Source organism: Watersipora subatra, chromosome 10, assembly GCF_963576615.1.
Source record: "Watersipora subatra chromosome 10, tzWatSuba1.1, whole genome shotgun sequence".
Classification (NCBI taxonomy): domain Eukaryota; kingdom Metazoa; phylum Bryozoa; class Gymnolaemata; order Cheilostomatida; family Watersiporidae; genus Watersipora; species Watersipora subatra.
This window is the reverse complement of record NC_088717.1, coordinates 45,677,146-45,704,177: the sequence shown is the minus strand read 5'-3', so window position 1 is coordinate 45,704,177 and position 27,032 is coordinate 45,677,146. Positions and strand designations below refer to the sequence as shown.

Genomic DNA, 27,032 nt, shown 5'->3' with positions numbered 1-27,032 from the left:
ATGCAAGAGAATGAATTACTGACACAACCATGGGAAGCTGTCATTACGGATGTCTTCACCTGTAAGGGTAACATGTATATAGTTATTATTGCCTATTTCTCCGTATAGATGGAGGCTTTAACAATAAAATCTCTGACATCTAAAGAAGTGGTTAATTTCATGAAATAGGTGTTTTATAGATTTACAATTTTAAAGTGTGCCAATTCTGGCAATAGTGCTTGTTACGCTAGCTACAAGTTTAGGTTTTCATAAAAAATAGGGATTCATAAAGGCTACCAGCAGCCTCAGGCTTAGCAAAAATGTGGTCAGAACAGTAAAATATTTGTATCGTTAGAGTCATAATTAAGGTGTAGCTTTATCAGCTTACATAACAACTTCATTACCATCAGGATATAAACCTGGTGAACTCATATTTAGCCTATTACTAAGGTCAGCCTTAGGCAAAATCTATAAGACTGGTGTAGCCTGTAGTCTATTTAAATACTACTAGACATTACATGAGCATAAGATTACATCTGATAAAGACAGGAAATACAGGTCAAAACGAATCCCAAGACTGTTACCTGGGAAATTGGTCTATGTAAAGGATCTTATGCACATATGTCAAGGTGTGTATGTTAAGGCTGACATTATAGGAGCTAAAAATATTGTGTTGAAAGAAAATAGACTGCCACCATTTTCTGATAATTACTGGATTAAGTTGAAACAGGGTAAAATATGGAGGAAAAAAATCACCTTTTTTGTTATACCTTAATTTGTCTTGTGGCTTTGTCACATCCGGTGAAAGTGAGGGTGGCAATAGCTAGCTGTTAAGCACCCCAGAGATGTCAGGACTGAAGTCTTCTCCCCAGAAATGAGCAACAGGTTAAAAATGTCATATCAAGTAGCAATGTTGGGCTAGGAAATAGTGAGTGACCCTGGCATGAACAGCAGTGTGGGTTGATAATGTGATGCCAACAAGAAACAAGGAACCAGCTAACCAAAGTATTGTTAGGCTGACAAGAATTCACAGCATTAACGAACCACTAGTTAGACTGAGTAACTATGAAACTTACTGAGGTTCATTTGTAGTTGTAGATAATTATACATATGTCAAGCTTTAGCTCCAGTGCAGAAAGGAATTAAGTATCCTGAAGCAAGAAAAGAAACAGACCTTCCAAGAAAACAGACACATATTTCGAGAAACATAAGTATGATATAGGACCTTCCAACATGAAGGTATATAGGAAGGCAAGCAATAAACAATCATTTCCTTGTCAAGCTGTTAATAATAATTTTGCAGCTACCCGCACTACCAACATCTGCAACAAGAGTGGCAAGCCAAGACACATGGTCAGGGAGTACAATGCACAGGTTTGTGACAAGTTTGGCTGGAAGGACATGTGATGTCCATCAGTCTCAATGCAGGTAAGGATTACTTTGCAGGTAGTAAAAAGAGCTAAACCTTCCTCAAAACTAGCAACAAAAGCTAGGCCTAGTTATAGCTCCCTAGCTAAGAAGACCTAAGTACAGACAGCTCAGGGTGAGCCGCAGCCTTTTCTGAATTTGGTGAACGGCTTACTTGACGATGTTTAGTCAAGTTTATACGTCACATGAAGTTGTGCAGCAGTATAAATATGCACGTACTAAATGAAAACTGAAGATCAAAGTACAGTACAAGAGAGCTATTACAGCTGCAGAGGTCAATACATCTGACTGGGTAAAGCCAGATTCCCAACTTCATTTGGGAATCTAGAATGAACACGAGTTCTAGGCTACCATAACAAACTTTGTTACCCTTAAACCCAGAGGTTCTGAATGATGCTGGGGAGGTATATGCTATCCATCTTCGGTAAGTTACTTGCAGACAACCAGCTGTCTGCCAGTGAGTAAACTCAGCTAGATCCTTGCATCACAGATAAAACAATGCAGCTGGGCTGTTCCTGCAGCAACCGACCCTAGTCATGTGCTTGCCAAGTTAAGGCTCTAGCAAAATTACTTGCTGACAACCCCTAACTGCTGGCAAATACATTAGGATATATCTCCATATATTTTTTTCAGAAAATGCTGCTTCTGCTGTACCCTGTACTAGCCATGACGTTAGCTCTGCCAAAACAGGTGGCATGGTGGCCCAATAACACAGTTCTTTTGCTAATAAGAAATAAAAAAAGACACACGAAATTCTAAGAGTAGAAATGAGCCATTCAATGAGCAGTTTAGTATCTACCGCATGTCCCACTTGAATGCCTCGTTGTCCGCAATAGTAGAGGTCAACCAGGGTATCTAGGGAAGGTACGATAACAGGTAAAACAAAAAGACGGACGTGCACAGGACTTACAAACCTGAAATGAATGCCAATGGATTCTAAGTTAGAGAAGGAGAGCTGCTGTGTTCAAGAAAGTAAGTATGAGAGGAGGATGACTCAACCCAGACATGTGCAGTCAATTTTAACTTTAGTATGTATTTACATGTAGTATTTGGTTTTCAGCCTGTCTTTATGTACATGTATGGGTTTTATGCTCGAACTTATTTCTTGGGTAAAATAGCTAACTTTCCTTTATTCCTGTTTTGCTAAGACTTCGATGATACAATTGTAACTACAGGCCCTATCAGTGTACCAGCAGCTAGTATCTATGCATGTCAACCGTTTGTCTGAAGCTTGTTGTTTCCTAACGTGCTTCCAGGTAGTAGTGGGAGTATATTGAAACCACAATGGTTACGATGACTATGTTTGAGGTTCTTAGAAAATTAAGGAAACATTATATATGCATCTATATATATATTTCTCAAAGTATGTCTGTTGTTTTTCTGCATTTCGGCTATTGATCTTAGAATCTTGGTTTTAATAATTACGCTTAAAGAAGGATTCAACCTCTCTACGAATGCATCGACAATGTTTATATGTGTACGCTCTACCACTGAACTACCACAATTTAGTGATCAGTTACCAGTTACCACTACCATATACCACATAATCTATGGGTGTGCTAATTCTTTTAGCCTTAAGTTTTTCACCAAAGATATTGAGATTTGGTCATCTCGGAGCTCGAATAGAAATTTGGCTCTCGACTAAATCGGAGCATACACATTGCAATTAACGAAGCTTTAAAAACGCATGGAAACATTCGCTAACAAACGGAGAAGCGTTTTACGGTGCATAACCTCTATACAAAAAGAGAAGAACCACCTGGGACGGCAGCTCCTCTACCGAAAATATTTGCTAGAGAGATAACCCATCCAGTCGAGTTACCCCAAATTGTTTTGGAAAAGGATTCTCCTTTAAAGATGTGAAGTTAACGTGCCATTGCTGTTTATATTTTCTTTTTCTTACGATTTTTGATGTAACTGATCTGTGGAATTTTTGCTCTTTCATTATCAATTTTTGCATTTTTAGTATTGTATTTTAACGTTTAACGTTTTGGATGTTTTAAGAGCCAAGCGCAAAAAATATTTACTGTTAATTTTGATTTCTATCATAAATAGAAATGCTTTTATTAAAATTAAACACAATCTATATCTACCCATTTATATTTATAGTATGCAGTATACATTACTGCTTACGGCGTAAAATGTTGACAAAATGTTTTACCGAAGTTGTTTTCTTGCCTTGGAACGGATTACATAATTTACACATTTTTAATTTGATGGGAAAAATTGTTTCGGATTTAGAACAACTCGGTTTTCAAACAACCTTCTTACATTTCGCTGAAAGTTATGAAATTTTAAATTTACAGTGGTCTGAAAACCTTTACAGTGGTTTTTTTCTTTATTTATTTCAATTACACAAAACACTTCTCATGATATTTAGCTTAAAATTTAGTGTGGCAAATGTGGTTATGTGTTAAATAAAAATAAATTATACTTGATTATGCTAAATTATAATTATATAAAAATGCAATAGACCTTTTTATTAACTTATTGATAAAATAATATTTTTATTGTAATCATAGCTAAACAGATTTTATTTAGCCATTAGTGGCTAACTATTTTACATTTAAACACATTGGCAGTTTTATTTTTTTCCTAATTTATTTCAACAAAACACTTATTTCATGATATGAAATTTAAAAGTTAAAGTTGTTTGAAAAAGCATGAAAACTTTTACATCTGTTTTTTTCTTAACTCATTTGATCTGCTTAAAACTCTTTTTTGCATGATATGAAGCTAAAATGTTAAATTGGTAAATGTTCTATACAGTACGTTATACAAAAATAAACTTTTTGTCCGAAGACTTTTTTATTACTTGGGTAATGCCAGTTAGTACAGCGAGTCTATTCATATTATAGACTTTGAGGTTACACGGATCTTGCCAGACCGAGATTATGATCAGGACGTCACATGATGTAAGTGCTACATATATACAAAGTGACCAAATCACATGGGCTTCTTACTTGGCCTCATTTTTATGGTATGTGACTACTAGGATCATAACAGTTGGAGTGACCCCAGAAGATTTGGTTAGTCAGTCAAGCATTGGGTTAGAGTGAGAAGAGAGAAGTGGCGGATTGAGAGGAGATTTCAACTATCTGAATAATGTTCATAGTGACTACCATTACTTTTAATAATAATCTTCCAACAATATAACTTATGATTAGTTGCCAAACTGACCTGGTGCATGCTTTATTTTGTGCTCATTTAATTATTTGCTTGTGTTTTGCCACACTATTTCTACCTTCAGCTGATTTGTGTACACGACGGTGGTAATCCTCACAACTATGTCTAATTTACTGAGTATAATTGTTTGGTCGGTGGCTTTGAAAGCAATATGTTTCATGTGATATGATAGGTTCTAATATTTGCCTCTAAGTGTAGTTGAATTAAAACTTATTTATTAAATTTCGAGAGGGGGGAAACAAAATCTAAAATAGCGACGAAATAAATGTGAATATTACTGTTTTGATTACAAATAGTTGAGGTTACCACTGTCATGTAATTCATGAAAAGACATGCCTTGCTTCGCAACTTATGAATCTTGATGATCATCCTCAGTGCTTGATCAATCTTTGTGGCAAGAATTTGTATGCACTCTCTAGTCCACTTGTGATAGTTATTATACATATGTACGTGTATAAGGGGTTTAATTTGTTTGTCAATCTTTAAATCCATACATGTACTTGCCAAGCAAAAATAGCAATTGGTTAAATATGCGCAACATGAACTTGTTAGCATAAATGTTTGTAATTGGAGTCAAAACTTGTCTGATTCGCTATGTCAAATTAAACAATCCTACTCTAGCGCAAACAATGCTAAGGAGCACTTGCGTGAGCTGCATGAAAATAGGGAAGACAAGAAAAAAATTCTTACCGAAATAAAGGTGAGGAAAAAAATATCATGAAAAGACTAGTCTTCCTATACTCTAAGCTTTGTACATATCAACATGACAATCTAAAAGAAAGTTGATTCCCTGCTAGTTAAGCTGGGCAAACCTCTTTACCACTGCTGAAACGTGTATAAAATTATCTGAATTAAAGATAGCAACTCTGATGATGGTAGAAGCAGCCGTAGTAAAATTATCTCAATTTCAATATTTTTCCATGACACCATTGGTGTCAGATTAGAGGAGATCAGCAAAAGAGGTTGGATCAAAGTGTAACAGATTCTATTTCCTGCTTGAAAATATTCACTGTCAAGTTTGAAAAGACCTTAGACATATCTGTTTTAACCGTTTGTTTTATTTGTCCTCTGTATGCGAGACGGCACAATAAAACAAATATTTTTAATTTTGCAAGTTTTACAGTGAAAACTAAACTAAATACTATGAAAAAAAGTGGATGATCTTTTCAGATGCATTACATGTAGTACGGTCACTATCTTTCATGGGTTGTGTAACCTGAAATTTGTATGAATGAAGCCCCAGTCATGCTTGACAGAAATTTTGGTATAGAACGATATTAAAAGCAATGGAATTACATTTTAATGTGCCGCACTGTATTTAGCACAGGTATATGTTATCAAAAAGACTTTCACTCAGAAATGGCAGAAGTATTAAATATTGTAAACAAATAGTAGGAATTAAAGGCATGCAATTTTAGTGAGCTCATTAACAAAGTTTGTATTTTAGGTGTTTCTGTAGCAATCTAACGCCTGGTAGTTTCCGCTGACACAAGGGCTCAGGCATGTTTTTTTACAGTGCATGTAGAATTACCTTTTGTTTTTTGTAAGAGCTTCTTTGCAATAAAATTCCATGTTAATTCACACTTTTGAAAACATACATTTTCAACTTACAGTAGCCTATTATATACCTGCTAATACCTTGTAGTAAAAACAACATCAGTAAAGAGGAAGAATAATAGAAAAAGAGTTCTGACACATCTGCTATAATTGAAACTTTTCTATGCTAGTCTACCAGGAACGTAAGTTCAAAGGTGAGTCTGGAATCAAAGACTTATCTGTGTCAAAAAAACTGAAGCAAAGAGCTAACATGCATATAAATGAACTTAGGAAGTCTATGTAATGATACTTACATCCCTAAAAAAACCTATATTCAGCTTGAGTGTGACAGCTGTTGGTGTTTGGTGTTAAGATAGCATACGTAAATGATAGATAGCGTTACAAAGTCAGTTAAATTTAGTGAATCCAGGCAATGCAACAATTTTTCCGATCAACAACTTTCTCAGATTTTCGGTTTTAACAAATTGCAAGACATTCTGCAATTGCAACAAACATCAATGCAATTTTTATCCTATTGTTATAATCTTGTTATTTGTGCGCAATCACTTCCAATGTTGCTGGACATAGAAACAATGAAAATAAGCTATGCAAAGAAAATGGCTTGAGAGTGGCAATTGCTAAAGTTAAGCCACACACTTTTGAACCGGTATTTAAAAAGCAGCAAAATAAATGAAACTAGTTTGCAAAGCTACTGTATTTATTGGCAAAAAAGATATGTGGTTTATTGTGAGTTCATGTATTGTGTTGATTTTTGTTTTTGAACACAATGATGTAATGCTCAAAACATGTAATTATGTAACTATGTCTTGAATTAAAAAAAAGTTCATATTTCATATTTCATTTTTACTGAAAAAGAACTGTTCAGTGGAAGTTTATACGCAGCTGGTGGGCTCATTATAGCCAAACAAGTTTATCACCGCCGTTCTAGAGCCAATGATGATGGAAAGATTGCATGAAGCTAAACCTGGCACGGATAAACTGCTTTGAGAAGTGAGGAATTATCTATGATAGCAAGAGTTATGTAGACCAATGATTTGTTTATAGTTCTATATCTTGTTTTTAAAGAATAGTAGTTAGGAGGTTTGAGTAAGTAACAATTAAATAAATACCATAGATATTTTTGGTTGTGCCACATACAAAAAAAAATTTTGATAGCAAGAGAATTATTAACTTGAAATCAATAAGAGATATAATATAAAAGTGTCAGAATAAAAATTAATGTTGTGATCAAAATGATTAGTTGCCTGTAATTAAGCTCATATAAATAATTATAAGATTTCTGATTTCAGATAGATATACAACATTTGCTACTATCCCATTAATATTATAAAAGGTGTTCTATGATTTTTTTGTGTATGAGTTCCATATGAACAATCAGAGCAAAATGAATCCTATTAATCGAAAACAAATTGTTTGCAGTTCATCACTTAAATTAAAATCAAAGACTATTTCAGAACAACAATTAGACTATTTATTATTGTCAGGTTACATATTTCTCTTATTTTTGCTAGTTTTAATAGCGGCTAAAGTTAAAACACATCGGAAATTAAACGTACTAACTAAATGTTTGGCAGTATAAAGTATAATAACTATTTTAATCCTCAAATAAAAAAGAGGTTGCAGGTAATTTTGCATCTTTAAGAAAAACTTTTGGATTAGCTCTTACATTAACATGCAGGTTCTTGACTGTTCGAACTTGAATTTGTATAATAAACACTGCAAAACTAAGCCAAAACTCAATGAAGTTAGTGACAATTGCTAATAAATCAGTCTTACACACAAAATTGTTGATGCGATGAAATGTGAGATGATGTGTGACCTGGTCATCAATGGGAGTAAGCCAGAGTTTGATGTGAGCTTAAAACCTGTTTCCTCTATAGATTATATACATATTCAAATATATTGCTAAGAAAGCTTTGATGCTTATCATGACGGTCTAATTCTTGCACATATCCTGAAACCAGTCCAGAAGTGACTCGTGACTTCGCAAACTGTTAGGGTCAAGTAAAGTTCAGATTTAACATGGATATGGTCATACCGAGTTTAATGCCAACTTGTAGAATAACTTGTTCACCTAAGATATCAATGCTTGCAGTGTCACATTTTAGCAACAATTAATCATATCATTTTTATCTGTAAGAGTTATGCATCTGTCGATGACTTTAATACCTTCTGCAGACTCTTTAATGGGAATGTGTCGGCAAAGACTAGTTAAAGTTTCATGTACATGAAATTAATACTTTGAACTTGGTCATATGTAGGGAAATAAACATCGCATGTGGTCAATTTTCGTGAGTACTCTAAAGCTGAAAGTGGTCAGTATATATATATATTTCTTTTTTCGTTTTGGGTATCATCACTAAAAACTAAAAACAGCAAATTTTTTGCATGCATTTTTGAACAACAAATAATCTGAGATTGTTTTATATGACCAAATATTAGTTTTCTAGAAAGAAACCAACTTACTACATACCAAATGCTGCAGAAATATTTTCCTGACAGCAAAATATGTCAGTACATAAAATCTATATTTTACAGCTTTCAGTGTAATAAAGTTGGTTCCCGAAAAAATTCCAATTCACTATCGATTCAGGGAGGCAAACAAGCTTTGATATTTTCACAGATCTTAATCATATTCTGATTTATTTGACATATATAAAAATCAATATATTTACTTATGAACAAAACACTCTAATTTGTCTTCTATTTATTTGATGAGATTAAACAATATCCAAATTTTACTGGTTAGTAAACAGTGAACACTTACTCCTATCAGCTCAAGCAAACAGCTATTTCTATAGAATTTGGCTCAGCTTTAGTAAGTGAGCAGAGAACTTTGTGTATTTTGATAAGGGGAATTGTTGGTTAAGCAATCAGACGTACATGTACATTTTTTAAAATAACAACAATTTCATGTTTAAACTACCGTGTTGTTAATTAAATTGCAACTGGCTTGAATTTTCTCTTTCAGATGGGCCTCATTGAAAATGTTGTCAACTATACTAAAAAATATTTAATAATAGGCAGCAAACCAAGAAAACTACAGCAAATCACAGTAAAAGCTAATGAGTCATACTTTTCCTTTTTTGATTAGTTTCATTTCACAAAAACAACAAGCCTACAATCAGCGCAAATCCATTTAAAGTCATTGCAATATTGAACAGCTCTTTATTAACACTTTAACAGCATACGTATTACAACTTTGTTAACATTGGCCTATATATTTTTAAAATCATTTTTTAAACAAGAAAAACATTGGCAAAAGAGGTTAATTAATAATGAATGTTAATATTTATTTACTTTAGTAGCATATACATAGAAATTGTAAACAAATATGGGCAAAAATAGACCTACATCATCATTACTTTGCAGTATAAATAACTTAATGTTTCAGACATACTTGGCTATGCAAACTATGTATCTATACAAATCTATTCAACTGTATCAACAAGTAGAAATTTACCAAGATGTGCCTAGCATTAAAACAATTTCTTATGCTAATATTGAACCTGAAGTCATAGTTGAACTCTATTTAACACTTAATTACATATTCACTCAGAAGAGATGTCTCAGGGTAAACACGCTTTGAACTTCTCACCTTAAAAGCGTCATATTAGATAATAGATCAATTATATTTAGACTGGCTTAACCAAATACTTTTCGCTTAGCTCAAAAGTTCACATAGCTAGTATTATTTTATGATAAATAAGATAAAGTTCTCCACACCCTAACTTTATTTCAAATCCCTATAGACAAGGAATATAATAATACAAAATTCTATTTTTATTTGGTCAGAAAACACTCAAGTACTATTAAACTGTTTTTTTTTACTTTAAAAGTTGTTTGTTTAGTTATTTATTATAAATAAGTTTACTTTTTGGTTTCCGATTTTTTATCATGAAAGTAAAATTAACTTAGTCAATTGTTTTTTAAGCACTGAGCAGCTGTAATCAAAATGCTGAACAAAACTTTACTTCGTGATTTTTCGAGATTCACATGCATAATTTATGTATATATAATTTTCAAAGTATGTCTGTCGTTCCGGCTATAGCTATAGCAGGTATAACCTATATTTATAGCTATAACTATATAACCTGTATTTTACCGATGCGGCCATGCGTTACGATGTCCCTGTTAGGAAATGTTTTGTGTGAGGTTCAATTACTATATCTGGGGTCAAAGCCAATTCTTCTCACACGGAAAATTATATTAAAATATTTGGGACCTAAGTATATGCACCACGATGATTTTTTGTTTTTTTTAGGGCAAATTTGTTTGACCCACGAAATCAACCATAATATATTTTGAACTTGAAATTTTGGAATTAGGGTACTGATTATATATGTTATTAAAAATACACGTTGTAGAACTCACCATGGCGAGTACCCACATACTGTTATCTGGTATATCCGGTATCTGTTATAACAAAGACGTTTCACTAACTTAAATGATAAAATTGATTAAATGATTAAAAGTTTGAAGTTGATTAAAATACATGCTAAAACTTCCTTCAAGTATGTATTTAGCAAATTAAATTCATTTAATTTACATTCAGTGTTTAGGTTGCACGTCTGTCTCAAAGGTAAGAACTCTCTACTGTAGTACATTGCAATCTTATATCTTGCAGATCATCATCACAAAATGCACTAAGTTCATTGTAGGATTTGTTTAGCGCATTGAATTCTAGGACTGTTATTGTAAGATTTGTTTAGTAAGTTAAATTCATTTAAGTTAAATTCAGCGCTTAAGTTACACGTCTGTCTCAAAGGTAAGAACTTTACATGTAGTACGCTGTAATATTATATCTTTCAGATCATAACCACAACATGCATTAACGTCATTTTAGGTACCTATAGTTACCAAGGTTAACATAGTATTTTGGTACTATTTTTAATGATGATGAGTTTTACCAGGAGATGATTGCATTAGATAATGACTATAGATTTCTATACCGGTCTATGTACGTCTATAGCCTACAATATTTTGCATGCCAATTATTGCATGCCAACACTGAAATGAACTAAAATCATAGAATTGTATACCAAATACTTTTTGGTTGTAAATGTAGCGATATAAACTATATTTAGCCATTACTCTCTAATGAGTTTCACATTTACATTTAAACACCGTTACATTTTTATTTTTCCTTCTGATTTATTTCAACAAAACACTTCTTTCAAGTTATAAAATTTTAAGCTCACAGTTTTTTGAAAGCCTTTTAGGTTGTTTTATTTATTTTTAATTTAGTAGTCCTGCACGAAAAATCTTTCTTCATGATATGAAGTTTAAAAGTTACAGTTGTTTGACAAAGTTTGAAAACCTTTACAGTTACTTTTATTTTCTGTCTTAATTTATTTTAACTACAAAAAACGTTTCTCTCATGATATGTGGTTTGAAATTTAGAATGGCAAATGTTGTTATATGTTAAATACAAGTAAATCTTCAGTCCAAATACTTTTTTATTACTCACGCAATGCCGGATATTACAGCTAGTGTTTATATACATCAGGTAAGTGAGTGGTTTTAATCTCAACAAAAAAATTTTATGCTTTTACTTTTAGGCTGGTCATTGAAAAGCACCAAACTGCTTAAATTTTCCATGTTCAAATAACAATCCTTGTTACTATTATCTGATTTTCGTGTGCCATGGAACATGCTCTATAGCACATGTGAAATATCACAATAGTATATTAGCTGATTTGAAAGGCTTATACTCTTTTAAAGTATCGAATATGAAAGTACCCGACTACTGATAATGACAAATACATTGCAGCAATTGTTTCATATAATTACTGTTTGATGCTAATACTTTGTTTTCCAGTTTTTTTATAACTAAATTGATCTAACTAATTTATGATCAGAACACGAGTAATAGAAGAATTAAATGACTTCCAAAATCTACATGTAGATTTATGAAACAACTCACAAGTACACATTTAGTTTTTGAGGGAAAAAATCTAGCCTAAAAACTTGATGCTGAAAACATCATACTTACGTTAATTAGGATAGATTGGACAAATTTTTCTGATTGCTGAACCCAAGTTATAGTGGAAACGTTTTTTTGGCATGTCGTGTATATATCCAATTAGAAAAATTTACTAAATAACAGATTCTGATTTTTTGATTTAACAGCCATATGACTTAATGCTCTAGCAGTTTCTATCTAATCTTTTTTATTTCTTCCTACAAGCCTTCTTATCCTTCTTTTGGGCTCACCATTGTTTTACCAAATAATTTTCTACAGTTTTCAGAAACACGAATTTAATTTTATTTAAAAAAAAACATTTTTAGACAACTTGCTAGATGGCAAATGTAAATGTAGCATCATAATACTAAGCATTTATAAGAAACATCACATAGGGTAAACTTATATAGAACATCATATAATATACTTTTAGGTAGAACATTAAATAGGACGCAGTAAAAACAATACAAACTCTGACAATACCACGATACAAGTTTTACAATGCTCTGACAATGCAAATTTACAAATAATTTTGAATTCAGAGTTTTGAATTTCAGAAAAAATGAAACAAGTTTAACTGAATAAGTCTTTGGTTTCTAAGAATTTGCTAATTAATAGAAAATATGTTTTCTCTATATGACAAAAACTGTTTTTTAGAGAATCAGTGTGCTTACAAATGCATCCAATTATTTGTAAAAGTGTTGCGCATGGATTAATTTTACTTAAAGCAGTGTGAGTTTTGCTTGAATAATCAGACTATAACTATGCTATAACTCACAATGGCACTTATTTAAGGTGAAAAGTTCACGCCGAGATAATCTCATGACATCTTTGCTAAATGGATACGCATTTTAGTGCTATACAAAGTTCAACTATGAAGTGAATGCTTAAATTAGCAACTCGTGAATGGTTTAGTGTCAAGCGCGTGTTGGGAAAGTATTATTTAATGTTGCAACTGAAAGGATGAGATGGTGAAGTATGTATGTATGTTGTGCTATTTGGATCACGGAACTATGATCACCGCTTAAGAAGTTCATGCATGAGTTGGTACGCTTAATAGCACTTGTTAGCGTCTCAACTACGAGTATCAAACATTTTCTTCAAGATTTTTAGGGTATATCTCGTTATGAACTCCTTTCATATTTGTATTGAATCTCAGCTTTAAATCATGATTTAGACCATTGCAATGTGACTAACACTTTTATACATAAATCTTTAGCTGAATAAGCAAAATCTATAAAAAATTTAAATGCAAAAACTAAATGTACAAAATATAATTAATACGTTTCAAAGCAATAATTTTAAAGACTACTGAAGTGTTGTTCTTCCTCTTTTTAAGCACCAAATCTCATTCATAATAGCTTTGTTGGGTTTGCAAAGAACGTCTCTTATTAAAATTTAACTTGCAATGTTTTATAGATTTCATCAGAAAATGTCTGTACTTCTGTATCATTTGCAATTGTTTTTGATCTTTGAAGTGATCTGCTTGTCAGGATGTTTGAGAAATAAAATCGATAAAACTTGACCACGTTTAAAACCCTCAGAAGATAAATACAGGCGATATATGTCACTAGTTGTTATCGTTTGTATAGTCGACATTCGCTATTGCATTCAAGTCAGTGTTACACTGGAGTTACGTTAATGCCATATTTGCACTGTTGTTAGATCTTGGCATTTCTGTGCAACCAAGTTTTGTTGATTTTAATCTTGAAACATTTTGACAATCAGATCACCTCAAACATCAAAGCAATCCCAAATAATAGAAAAATGCCAATTTTAATGTTCTCAGATAAACTTTATAAAAATCTTTTTGCAAGTTCATTTATAATACTAGTAAGCTGGCAGCTTTGTGTGCCATGATATATCTTCATATATAATCAGTATGCACATAATTATTCTCATACGCAAAAAGGCAGTCAAGCTGCGCAGTGGTTAGTCAATTCGTAAAGCTCCAATTCTAAGCTCAAATCTCTCGCCATACAGTTTTTCCTACTGCTCAAAGCTTACCTTTTAACAAAACAACAGCTGAACCTGGCTTTTACTATAATAAAGATTCCAAAGTTTAAAACCGAATGCAGCAAAACATAACTCTTTTTTTTTCACAATTATTTTAAACTTGAATTAATGATACATCACTTATATAAATGTCATGAACTATAAAAAGCAATTAATGCTTTCCTTTTGCGAAGAACAAAGAATATTCACGATACACATACTTATTAATTGCTTGTTATGGCATAGAATAGAGAGTACCGTCAAAGCTGAGAAGTAAAATATATTGTCATGGTGAGCTCATCTGAATGATGCAAAGGAGTTTGACAAGCAAAACATACGACTACTTATGCAAAGTTAAATAATTTTTGGTAGCTCTAGAAGAAGATCAAGCATAACATAGTTGAGCAATGGTAATAAAACGAAAAATAATTTTTTACATTCTAAATATAATATCAGAAAATTGAAAAATGACCCTCATATGTAAATTTTACTCATTATTTACTGATATTCAATCAATACAGCTCTAGCCAGATACTCTCTCTTTAAATTGTCTCTTAGACAACAGATTTTTATGCCCTGCTTAAATTCTTTATTTGATGCTAATTATATTTAGTCTAGTAACATCAATTTTTAAAGGATTATATATTTAGCTATTGTGTAAGAAACTAATGATAGCCACATATAAAACCATTTCCACCACTTATTGAAATAAAAAGTGTATGAGGAAATGAATTCTATTTTTGATGTACACTCTAAACAGAAACATCATTATAGTAAGACCATGTAACTACAAGCATCTTCTTTCACATATTTTATATTTAACAGACATTTGATTACTGTTAGAAATTTCTTTAAAAAATCATTCTTAGCAACAAAAATTGTTAAAATAGTTTTCATAGCATTTTTTGTCTCTGTAAAAGTTTATTCTGCTTTATTTTGCCTAGTGTTTTAGATAATGGCAGGACTCCAACAAAATCCATAATTCCTTTTGCAAGTTTGCACCATTACCGCTTATGTTTCTAGTGAAACAAAAAATAACAACACAAAATTTTAAGCAAAACTTAACTGAATTGTTTACAAAAATAAGACTTAACAGTGAAGCGCTGTACAGATCGTGCTTCAGATTAGTACAAACAAAGCTTTCACTTTCGCAGTTAACTTTTAGTACGAAAAGCCCCATTATTGCGGCAATTATTTAAAGCTTTTATGAGATGCTGTCATAAAAAATCTTTCATTTATTAACACAACAAAACTGAGGATATTGTCAAATATTTTAGTTTCTATAATATACTTAGAATCCTTGCATTACGTGAGGTAAATAAATAAGCTAAAGTTTTATTTTTGGTTAGTTACATGGCTATGCAGATGTGTTTGCAGCATGTAAGGAAAGCATTATGCCATTCTTTGTTTGACGTGCATACATGAAAGCAGTCATGCGCATATCTGTAATAGAGAAGCTTGTCAAGGATGTATGAAAGAATGTGAATTGGAGGATATAGCACAAATTATAGAAGCATATCAATATTCATTTGACAGAAGCAGATGTAGTAAAAGAATTAGTTGAAAACATAGCTAAAATAGTATTAATGCAAGTGGACTCCTCACACCTGATTCTCATAGTCTGAAACTCAATATTAAACTTAATGGATACTAGCAAGATAGGTAACTGTTCTGAATGCTTCTCTTCATGTACCTGCATGTCTCAGAAATTAGATTATACTTGAACCATTGCTAAATGTTGGTTCAGAGAGATCTAAAATCTACGATTCAAACTTCTAAATTATTTCCTGTTTTGTCTGCTGCCAGATCATGCCGCTAGCTTATAACAAGAGACTTGTTTTTGCTTCCTGTTAACCAATTTGTTTAATTTTTGAAGATGTTCTGGTAAAAAGTTTTTCTCATGGTTGATTGTGTTGTGTGCTATTTTTTGTTAAGTTGGTTTTGCAAAATTATCAACGGTGTGAGCTGTAAAACGGTAAAATTTCATTTCAATCAACAATTAAAAATTTAATATTTGATAAATTTCATACAATTTTCATGTTGCAGAAGATACCAAACACTAGCAGATTACTAATTGCTTCAGATGATAACATAGGCCTATACACTAAATCGATAAATGGCACTCATTTGGTTGCACAAGCCAACATTATCAAGCCAGGTAAGCTTATTATATAAAATGGAAAATTACAACTCTACACAAGTTTTAGATCAAAATGGAGTTCAATATTTATGCTTTGATCTTTATTTTCTTCAACAGATTTATTGAAATTAGCAAAATTTATTGCTAGCAAGAAAATGAAAATTTATTTTGTTTCAACATTAATATAAAACTTTTATGATCAATCTGATTAATAAGCTCACTTTTAGAACTGGACTTAAAGCCTAGTATGTCTATCAACAGTAACATCATAATACAAGTTAATTTTTACAAACTCTGTAAAAAATTCAAAATTGAGCTAAAAACTAAAAAATTAACTGGTTAAAGTATTTAAAATAATCTAAAAATTAAAGTAAAACTCGGTTTCAAGTTGAAAGAGGTTTTATCTTTATGCGGTTAAAAAGAAAATAAATCGATACTAAAATTAAATTTTATACTTTAAAAATTCACAAATGTGATGTTTAGATGAACTTAATCAGGCTAACTCACCGTAAAGTTACACAATATGATACACTTTCTGCAAATCTCTTTGTAAAACTAGACATCAACACAAAGCTTTGGTATTGTGCAACAGTAGGAAGCAAGAATTTAGGTGTTCCTGTCTAGGCGGACAGATTATTGGTAAACCTTTGGCACACTTGTTTGGAAGGTAGGACAAACTTGAATTAAAATATACTGCTTACAAATATTCTATACTATGTTTATTGATAAATAACAAAAGGTAATTGTTTGTTTGAGCAGTTTCACTCAAAAGCTGGTTTGAATTATTCTTGCCAATACAGGTGTGTAAATTTTTGTTTTAAATTTGCATAGTGCATTAAAGTGGCATTACAAGGCAACAAGAAATGCAAATTTCTTGAGGAATTTTGTATCATAACTTGGCGGTAGATTTAATGATCTGTCCTCTACATTACCTCTGAACTCTACATGACCACAGAACTCTTTCCTAGTAATCAAACAAATGTAAATTAATTGGCATAATACGTGCCACCATTTGGACATCATGATACGCTTTGAAGCTTTTTTTAGAAAAAACCTCTGTTGAAAGCGTATATAAGACAGTTCCTTTTCACTGCGTGGCATTTGAATGCAATTGAATTGATGCACAGGTTTGCAACCATCCTGCAGGTAAGGATTTAATCAGCTAGCGTCATCATCTGTATTGAGTTTCAGCATCATTATACATTGTTTACTCAACATTTTAAATTGTTTACCATTATACGTTTAAGAGCTTACATTAATTCTGAAGGAGAGCTATATGTTTAAATAATCTGGTGCTTTTTTACATCTTAGTACAAAATTATTTTTAGTAATAATAGTTTTAATTTTAAATGGTAATATGGAAATATATTCTCACTTTTTGAACAACTTTTTAACACAACAACATATTTAATCCAACAAAACATTTACACCATCTGAAATAAGAATACTTTGGGTATTCGATATTCACCAGCTGGTAATTTATTTAGCAAATGGCTGAACTGAATTCACTCTAAATGATTGGCCAGCATAATTAATAGGCTATCAGATATTGAGTATTAGGTACTTATTAGGATACTTCAAATATTTTCAGCTTAAAATTTAGTTCTGATAAAGATTGCTATTTAACTACGAGTTAAAAAAAAGGGTTTCTAAAGGATTCAGGAGCTACTAGACATGTTTAAAACTAAACAGTATGTTAGAAGTTGTATTACATAAGTTCAGTTCCATAAATAAAAATCTATTAGAATTTTTATTTTACGTATTCCAATAAATATATCTGTCTTATGGTATATGTTATTTGCTTTCTAATTTACGTATCACCGGTAAGGTCTGTCTGAAAACTGACTAAATTAATAGTTTTAATACGTGATATTAGGCAGGATAATTTGAAACATTTTATACCAGCTTGCCTTAGGGATAATTTTGTTATTTGCATCCTACATGTATTGCCTTGCTATAGCAGAAAACTTGAGACACCCTAATTATGCAACTGAATATGAAACCGAGAAACGTATGCAATAAAAGCAAGTCATATCGCGCAATCTGTAAAATCTCTTTTCTACATAACATTTTGGTTACACACCATTTAATATGGTACAAGCCTGTTACAATTGTAATAATGAAAGGCTCCTAATGGACTAATCTTTGGCTCTGAAATCACGGTTACAGTAAATTTTATTTGCTAAACTGTGGTTTAATACTCTACACCTAACTCTGCCCTCTTTGTGCCTAAAACCTTAATTTAACAATTTATTGAAAACTATCATTGGTTAAATGTTGAAACATTGTTCTAGGCATGCACATATTTACTTATGTTGGTCGATGCTGTTTTTTTCAGAATAGTACAATGCTGACAGAAACACTTTGCGCTATACTATGTCCATTTGCTCTATGGATGTTCTGTGTAACTCTATGGAAGGCGTATATAAAAAGCTTAAAAGACAAGAATAGCAACTTGCCTCTACCTCCAGGGTCTGTTGGATTTCCATTTGTTGGTGAAACCATTCAGATGATGTATCAGGCAAGTTATAACAAACAACACAATCAACTATTCATTGGTATATCAGTATTTGTTAAGGGTCAGTTTCAATTTTGTTTCTATACAATAAACATATTGGATGTTAGTGCTTACAAGTGTTGCAAAATAAGCTTTGATGGTGGAAATGAGAATAAGATATTTGGTTTGAACAATTGATTTTGTTACATGTTGTGATGAAACGCTACAACTTAGCCCTACACAAAAAACAACTTTCTTTTCCATTCGTCATGTTGACCTTCGTTGGTTATTCCATGCATTAAGAATTAGATCTGAAACAAATTTTGTTTTTGGATGAGCCCGCAGTGTGCAAAACCTCTATTTTTTATGAGTAAAATCAAAAAATAATGAAGTTCATTCATTGAAAAGTTTGAAGAATTTAGAGACAAATAAGGTCTTTCACAATATTGATTGCAATTAAATTTGTTGTTAAACGGGTGTGTACATGTGTTCAGTTGTTTTGAGCATCTTTTAAGCGTAGTTGAGCAGAGCTAAAAACAATAATTTTTGGAAAACTTGTTCTGTAAAATATTTAAACTTTACTTCAAGTTGATCAAAAGTTAATAGTGAATGAAATAAAAGTCACCATCTACTCAAACTAATCATAGGCTACAAAGCCAAATCTCAAGCAAAACAATATTAAAATCTTCTGTGTATAGTTATCTTTTTAATAACTGTGCTTAACATTGGTCCAGGCTGTAAAAATAACTCAAGTTTTTTTATCTTAATATTTTCAACCTATAAAAAACCAACTTGTCATCTCAAGAAGATCATTACATGAAATTTATCAAATTGTTGGTTAAGAATTATTTTTTAATTGTTTTCTTTGCTTAATCAGGGCTGGAAATTTTATTGCAACAGAAGAAAAGCGTATGGCCATATATATAAGACACATCTAATGGGGAAACCGATCATCAGAGTGTGGGGTACTGAGAACATTCAAAAGGTAAGATGTAATAGTTATGTCTGGTAAATGCACTCTTTTGGCAAATATTGTCTTTTATTTGTAGCTTTGCTGCTTATCTGAGATGAGTCTGAACCTGTCAAAATGTGAACCAATAAATAGTATAATGTGTTTAGTTCAAAGCGCAAAATTATTTTATATGGCTTAAAAATAGGAAAGTATAAAATTAAATAAAACCAGCCTGTTAATATATTTTTTGCAGGGCAGAGAGTATACATGCGTAGGTTGCTTTAATATATATTTCTGGCCAAGCAAAAGCAAATTATTGCTTTGGTAAACTTTGCACCATGATGAAGAAATGATCATATCACAACCCTGATGATGTACCAATTAATATCATGCAAGCTCAATATTTTAGTGTTTCAAAAATAACTTTGAAGTTGACATCAGTTAATTGATTTATAGGTTCCTGGTATTGTGCTCATTTTGATTTTAAGCAACATGTTTATGCAGAGTGTGAAATTTCTGTTTTTTTCTAAAAAATAGTTTCAAATGGCAAGTTATATAACAAATCAAAAATTTTAAAGCTATGAATATTGCTTCTTATCTTCTTATGCAACTGAAAATGTACAATAAAGAACAACCCCTAAAATATTTTTTTGAATAATTCGTATATTGGTAAAAAAATGCCTCATTTCATGGGCTTTGATAAAATTATAAATATGTATTTTCTAAATTAGCGTGCTTCCCGAAATATGGCAAAATTGTGCCAAAATTCTAATAAAAACTTAGTTTAAGAACAATTGAAAATTTATTGACAGTGCAAATTCTATTGCAGTTAACATGCTAAATTAATTTATACTTTTAAGCCTGCTTAGCATGATTCTCAAAGATTTTTCGGCACTTTTTGTAGGCTTTCATCACAAGAATGCCAAAATTTTATTAGTTAGCAGTACTGCTTCAATGCACAGCCAGTATGAATGCGTGGTACATGTAACAGGCGTGGACATTAAATTTTTATTTCATTTTAGTTTAACCTTCCAAATATTCCCTGTTTAATATTTTTAAAGCGGTAAGCAACTTACTAAAAGTAAAAAATAATAAAAGTTCAGCTGATTTTCTAAAATCAACTGCCAAGATAAAGTGTATGATTTGTTAGCACTGAATAATCAATTAAGTTTCGAATTTGTATGCAAAGGACAATATTCCTGAGACAAACATGATTTTTGGTAAATTAAATCCGAAATTCTTACATAGGCAGCATTTATATCAGTTTGAGTGAATTTATGTTTCTGACATAGTTTGGAAATAATGTATTTCTGAGGGGCAAACACTTTTCTTTAGGTACTAAGGAATGAAGAGCTACTTGTCACTACGAGTCTGCCGGAGTCTACAATGGAAATTATTGGAAGACATTCATTAGGGGCTTCAAGTCGAAGAGATCATGCAATCAGACGAGCACGTATTAGCAAGGCTTTTACTTCAAAGGCTGTTCAAGGTAGTAAAACTGGTCTGAATTAGGTATGCTAAAAAGTTAATATATATATATATTAATATAATATAATAATATATAATATATATTAATATAGTATACTAATATATAATATATATAATTTGTATCCTCACCCCGGGTGGTTCCTCACTATGAGTGGTAATTTCTGCTCTAACTCGTGTCTCCTACCAAAGACCTGGGAGTTTGAGCACTCGCCTCAAGATCTTAGCTGTTCACAGTTGCACGCTTTTCTGCAACTCACCTGAGTTGATTGCTCTCAGTATCTGGGCATGCCACATATTATGCACCGTTGTTATTGCGCCCAGTGCCCCGATGACTACCGAAATTACAGTTGTTTTTACATCCCAGCATTTTCCATTTCTTCTCTGAGAGGGAGATATTTATCCAAATTTTATTTTCCTTTGCTGGCTATATTGTAGTCATTGGGTACTGCTATATCTATTATAGTAGCCCTCTTGTTCTCCTTGTCCACCATCACTATATCTGGTTGGTTTGCTAGGAAGATATACTGAAGATTGCTTTTTCCAAGCATGAAACTAATAGTAATAAAGTGTTTTATCTGAGGTTATAGTCTTTTCTATTGATTATATATATTTTTTTTTCTCTTCAGTTTTAGTTAAGGTTATATTAAAACAAAAAATCAATAACTTATCAAACTTGCTGTAACCTAATAACATGGTTTAGAAAAATTTTATGATTTTGCAACCAAGACATGCAAATATCATAAATGAGCTTATGTTTTGGCCAAGCATTTAAATGATGCCAGTTATAAATGTACAAAATCAAAAATCACTTTTGTAAAAACCTGCTTTTTTCAGTAACAGTATTTATATATTTTTTTCTTAATTTACAAGCAGAGAAATGTAATTTCAAAAAAATAAAATTTAAAAAATTTACTCAGAAGCTTACTGCATACTAAGCCTTTAGCATGATAATAAATTCTAAAATGCTACACATTTAAATACTATTTTAAATTTAAACGCATTACTATCTTTCTTCTGGTTAAGAAAATCGGGCAGAAAATTTATTTTAAAAGCTTTCGCAAATTTAAAATTTTTGGCAAAACTTCGTTCACTGAAGTTTAACGCGAACAGTGTTTCAAATAACTATTAAAATTTAATGAGTAGTTATTACTAGAGTAAAGTAAAGCATTTATAGCAACAAATGGTATATTCTATATTGTGGCTTTATTTCAGGTTACAGCGTTGTCTTTGAGACTATGATAAAAGAGTGGGTAGATCAAGCCTGCGCCAGAGGAGAAGTTTCTGACATTTTAAAAGAGTTCAAGCAGCTTTCCCTTCAGGTAGAGTATATGTAAGACTAGCTCTGCTTATCGGCGTTGCCCAGGTATTAAAATCAGCTCATAAACAATGAGAAGTAATGAGAGTTGCCTGCCACTTGCTAATAGCCAGGCACAATGCCAACGGAAAGTTTCAGTAATTTTACTATAAATAGCTAAGGCTTTTAATGACGGCACGCTATGAGTCAAATACCATGACTGTGTCATGGTATTTTCTCCCAGATAGCGACATATATGGCGTAGCTAGTCTATCAATTTATGTGACCAAATCGGTATACATCGAATAGGTGAACCGGAAAGTCTTAAATCAAATATTCGGTACGGATACTTTATTCCAAATTTCTAATAATAGCCATAGCTGGACCGACTAAAAGAAAACCAAAAGATTGCTTTAAAAGCTATATATATATATATATAGATATAAAACTTTTACTATAATTAGCATTTGTATGTTAGTTTAGGATTCTATTGCTTTTTCCTTACAAAGATATGTTGGGAAAACATTTCAAAGAAATATCACATTTGGTTGGCTATTCCAGTTGAGCTCCAGTAATTAAGTAATAATTAAAGTCAAATAAAATGAAGTTTTAATTTTTATTGAGGTTATTCTCATTTCCTCTGTATTATAATTAGGTTTTTGCTATAGAAAATTATGCAAGATAGATAATTATCAAACAAAATATGAAGTACCAGAACAATTAATCACTGCTTTATAATCATACCACTTTCTTTTAATTTCCTAATAATTTTAATTTTACAGTCAAATATATTTATAAACTGATCTTTAAAAATAAGTTTGCTCCTGTATATTTTAGGCTATCACCTAGAATCAAACTGCAAATAGGAAACTGTATATGTATATTGTTTTCATTTGTTGTTTAGGCTTCTACCAAGACTTTACTTGGATTGAGTCAATTGTCTAAAGACAATGAGGAAGCAGTTATGTCTAATGTAGCTGTTATGGTAGATAACTTGTTCACTCTTCAAATACCACTTCTCGGATCTGGATTTCATAAGGTACATATATTTCTATTTTTAACTTCTTTAAATTATATTTTTAAATGAGCCAAACTCACCTATTTGCATCTTATCTGCATTGCCAAAAATATTGCATAATTTTTCTTCTGGCTATTATTATGTCAAAAATATTGCATAGTTTTTGGTCAGCTAGGCGTATTTTTAGGCTTTTCTGAAGAAATTTAGAGACAAGCCTTTTTTAAAATAGTGTTTTTGTAACAAAGATACATTTGCTTTTAAATCTTTTTTTGAGCTTGCTTAACAAAACATGAATTTTAATTTTTAATACAAATTCAATGTTATACCTTGAAATAAATTTGTATGGCATAGGTCATTGACTTGAAAATATTTGAGCATTGAAATTGGTGTAAATAGTACGCTGGCAGCCTTGTATGCCAGAAGAGATTATCATGCATAATAACCATGTGCACATTTGTTCATTGACGTGATAAATTGTACAGTGGTTTATATAGTAGCAGTTGGAAGGGAATCTGAATATCTGCTTTGATGCCTCTCCAGTGTGATCTTTCTTTCTAAAGCTATTATTGTGGCTTTGAGCGAACAAACGCATAGCCTTGACTCCTACTATAGTAAAATTAAGCTCAGTAGGCTTTTGTAAATTTCACCATTTGTTTTTTTAGAAAAAAGATAGTATCAACACAAAACTACAAAAAAATTAGTTTAGTTACAGTAGGTACTTGGCATATTTTTGTAATCATTTTATCAACTTATCAGATCGATGTGCATGTAATTATTTCATTAAAACCAGTTTTTTTAGGTCAGGAGGCCAGCAGTAGTCTATCAACAGCAAAACATCCAAACTGACTTTCATCCTTTTTCTGGTTTGCATCAAAGATAATAATATTATTGGTCTATTTGCAGGCAATGACAGCCAGAAGAAAAGTGCAGAGTGTGGTTCATGAAATACTTCAACAAAAAAGCTAAGGTTGTTCGCAAGAAGAAGACTGCATACTGTCAATGCTTATGTCTTTAGCTGAGTCGGGAGTAATGAGTACAATTGAGATAGAAGACAGTGTAATTGAAAGCATTTTTGCATCAGAGAACGGTGAGTTTTATTAAACTTTACCAAGTACTTCTCAAGACTATCCTTGTTAGCTATTGTTTGTCTTGGAAAATCGATCTGATGAAATTGATAAAAATTGTTTGAGGTTAGGATGAGCTATTTATTAAAAACAATTAAAAATACTAATTATTAATTTTAAACACTGTATGCTAGTTTTGTTATAATAGATAACAATGATTTTTATTATCTTAAATTTTTCACATTAGCTCCATTTATTAACCTTTAAGAAATTGTTTATTAATTATGAGTTTCTATACACTGCTCTTAATATTTTTTGGTTCAGTTAGTGACTAAATTATTTAAATAATTTTGATGAGCATTGGGTTAGTAAGCCAAACATTTTTAATTGATGTGATTTGTTTGATAGGAAACCAAAATATTTAAACAAGTAATTAATTCATCGCAGTTAAAATTTTAAGCAAATTTTTGTGTTTTCTATTTTTCCTAAACCAGCATTGCAAACTCGTTAAATAATATGTTGGCAACTATTTTTGCATTTTTTGATGTTATGTGTGAAAGATACTCACTTTGACATAATGGAATTAGTTTCAAATATCACCAGTATTCTGTTTAAAGTTTTGCTGATTTCAAGGCTGTTAAATTAACAATTTTCAAGTCACGTCTGTGGAAATTTAATGTTAATACTTAAAAGAAGTTTTGCTAAAAGATTCTGAGTAAAAAATTTTATGAACATATTATAGTAACAGCAATCTGCGGGCCTGTTCAGCAGCTGAGCAACTAGCAAAAACAAGCAAATATTTTGCCCATACTCAATGATTAATAGCCGGAGAAGGTCTGGTACATTTTTGAGCGACTTAAGTATACAAATACCTGAGTAAAAGCACAAAGGTCAAAGATTTAGCACATGCATTTATTTTGCTCTACCTTTAATCCCAGCTGTTTAAAACCTTCTCAACGAGCAGTTAGAAAATACCTGCAGTTATTTTAAATGAGCAATTCAAGTTGGTTTCAGGTTTATTACAATTTTTTAAGGACTGCCCAGCCTGTGCTGTTCAACTGTGGTGCATTTGGCTAAACACCCCGAGGTTGCCGCGAAGCTAGTGAATGAGTTGGAAAGTGCCAGATTAATGGAGCCTCAAGCTCGTCTCACATTAGAAAACCTCAAAGACCTAACAAACCATCAACAAGTTTGCAAGGAAATTTTAAGAATCTCTCTCCCTTTTGGAGGAGGTTTTAGATAAGTTATTAAAACATTTGAGTTGGAGGTGAGCATACAATAAAAACTCTAATCAATTCGTTTGTTGCAATAATGTTTATGGAATGTTTATTTTCAGTTAGTTTCCTATGTCCATTTTATTCAGTTCTACAATGCGAGCTCAAGTGTAAGTTTCAGCTCAAGACAACTTATGAGATTAAACTCAACTTTGTGGTTATATTGTTTTGAGAGAAATCTGAACCTGTTTTAACTGAGAGCCAAAAGGTTTGATAAATGTTTTTGTTTTACTTAACTATAAGGAGCTACCAGTGAAGTAAGATTGATTGAAATTTGGTATGCTAAAAACCTGAAATCCATGAATTATAATTTGGTTTGGCTATAAGCTAAAGACGTGTTTTAAAACAACAACTATAAAAATCATTTTATTGCTAATAAAAATACATTTACTAAAAGTCAAAATAATAATGAATTAAATGTGGACAGTAATATAATAAGCAGATTTAGAAAAAAGAGAAATCATGAAAAAACCTCAGTGTAAAACTTTGCTAGCCAGTGAGAACACTTTAGACAGTACAACAGAAAATGTGCTCAAATCGCCACATTACATTTAATAAACATTGAATAAACTGCTTTGCTATAGACGAATTAGGTAAGTGTTACCTCTATAGGAAAAATGATATACGGATTGCAGCCAATACAATTTTGCTGGAATTAAATTGAACTGACTTAATTCTATGAACATTTGGACAGATGTTACTTAAGGTTTTTTTACAGTTAGTGATCAATATGATAAATGAGTGTACTAACAAATGACTTGCTTTTTTTTCCTTTGTATAAGTTTTGTTTATTGACAGGGATACCAAATACCTGCTGGTTGGACACTCATATACAGCATTCGTGATAACCACAGTGCAGAAGAAAACTTTGATTTTCACTCCGAGTTTAACCCTGACCGCTGGGAGAATGTAGGATCTGATCTCTCGTGGATCCCGTTTGGAGAAACAGGCATCCGTTCATGTGTCGGCAAAATATTTGCTATGACATTTCTACTGCAGTTTATTGCTATCAGTGTGAAGTACTCCAAGTGTATGATTGAAGAGAGAGATCCTGAGTTTTCGTACTACGCTCTGCTGATACCTAATAAAGCGCTAAAAGTTAGCGTCGAGCTTAAAAAACTTTCTAAAAAGACATGCTAAAGTGTTTATTTGACTAGGGATGTACTGAAGTGGATACCTCTATGGGTTAAATTGG

At 31.8% G+C, this 27,032-nt stretch overlaps 1 protein-coding gene across 1 annotated transcript; it reads left to right on the top strand.

The window, feature by feature from the left end:
- On the top strand, nt 1-26,977 carry LOC137407133 (cytochrome P450 26A1-like). Its single transcript, XM_068093733.1, has 7 exons — nt 1-61; nt 1,283-1,353; nt 18,589-18,771; nt 21,035-21,188; nt 22,400-22,506; nt 23,386-23,520; nt 26,636-26,977. The coding sequence occupies exons 1-7, from the start codon at nt 1-3 to the stop codon at nt 26,975-26,977; spliced, it is 1,053 nt and encodes a 350-aa protein (XP_067949834.1).
- The last annotated feature ends 55 nt before the right edge of the window (nt 26,978-27,032 follow it).

Coding starts and splice junctions, on each gene's coding strand:
- LOC137407133 (XM_068093733.1), top strand. CDS start 1: ATGCAAGAGAATGAATTACTGACACAACCATGGGAAGCTGTCATTACG. Junction 18,772..21,034: donor CCATTCAGATGATGTATCAG/GCAAGTTATAAC, acceptor ACTTTTCTTTAG/GTACTAAGGAATGAAGAGCT. Junction 22,507..23,385: donor TCAAGCAGCTTTCCCTTCAG/GTAGAGTATATG, acceptor TTTGTTGTTTAG/GCTTCTACCAAGACTTTACT.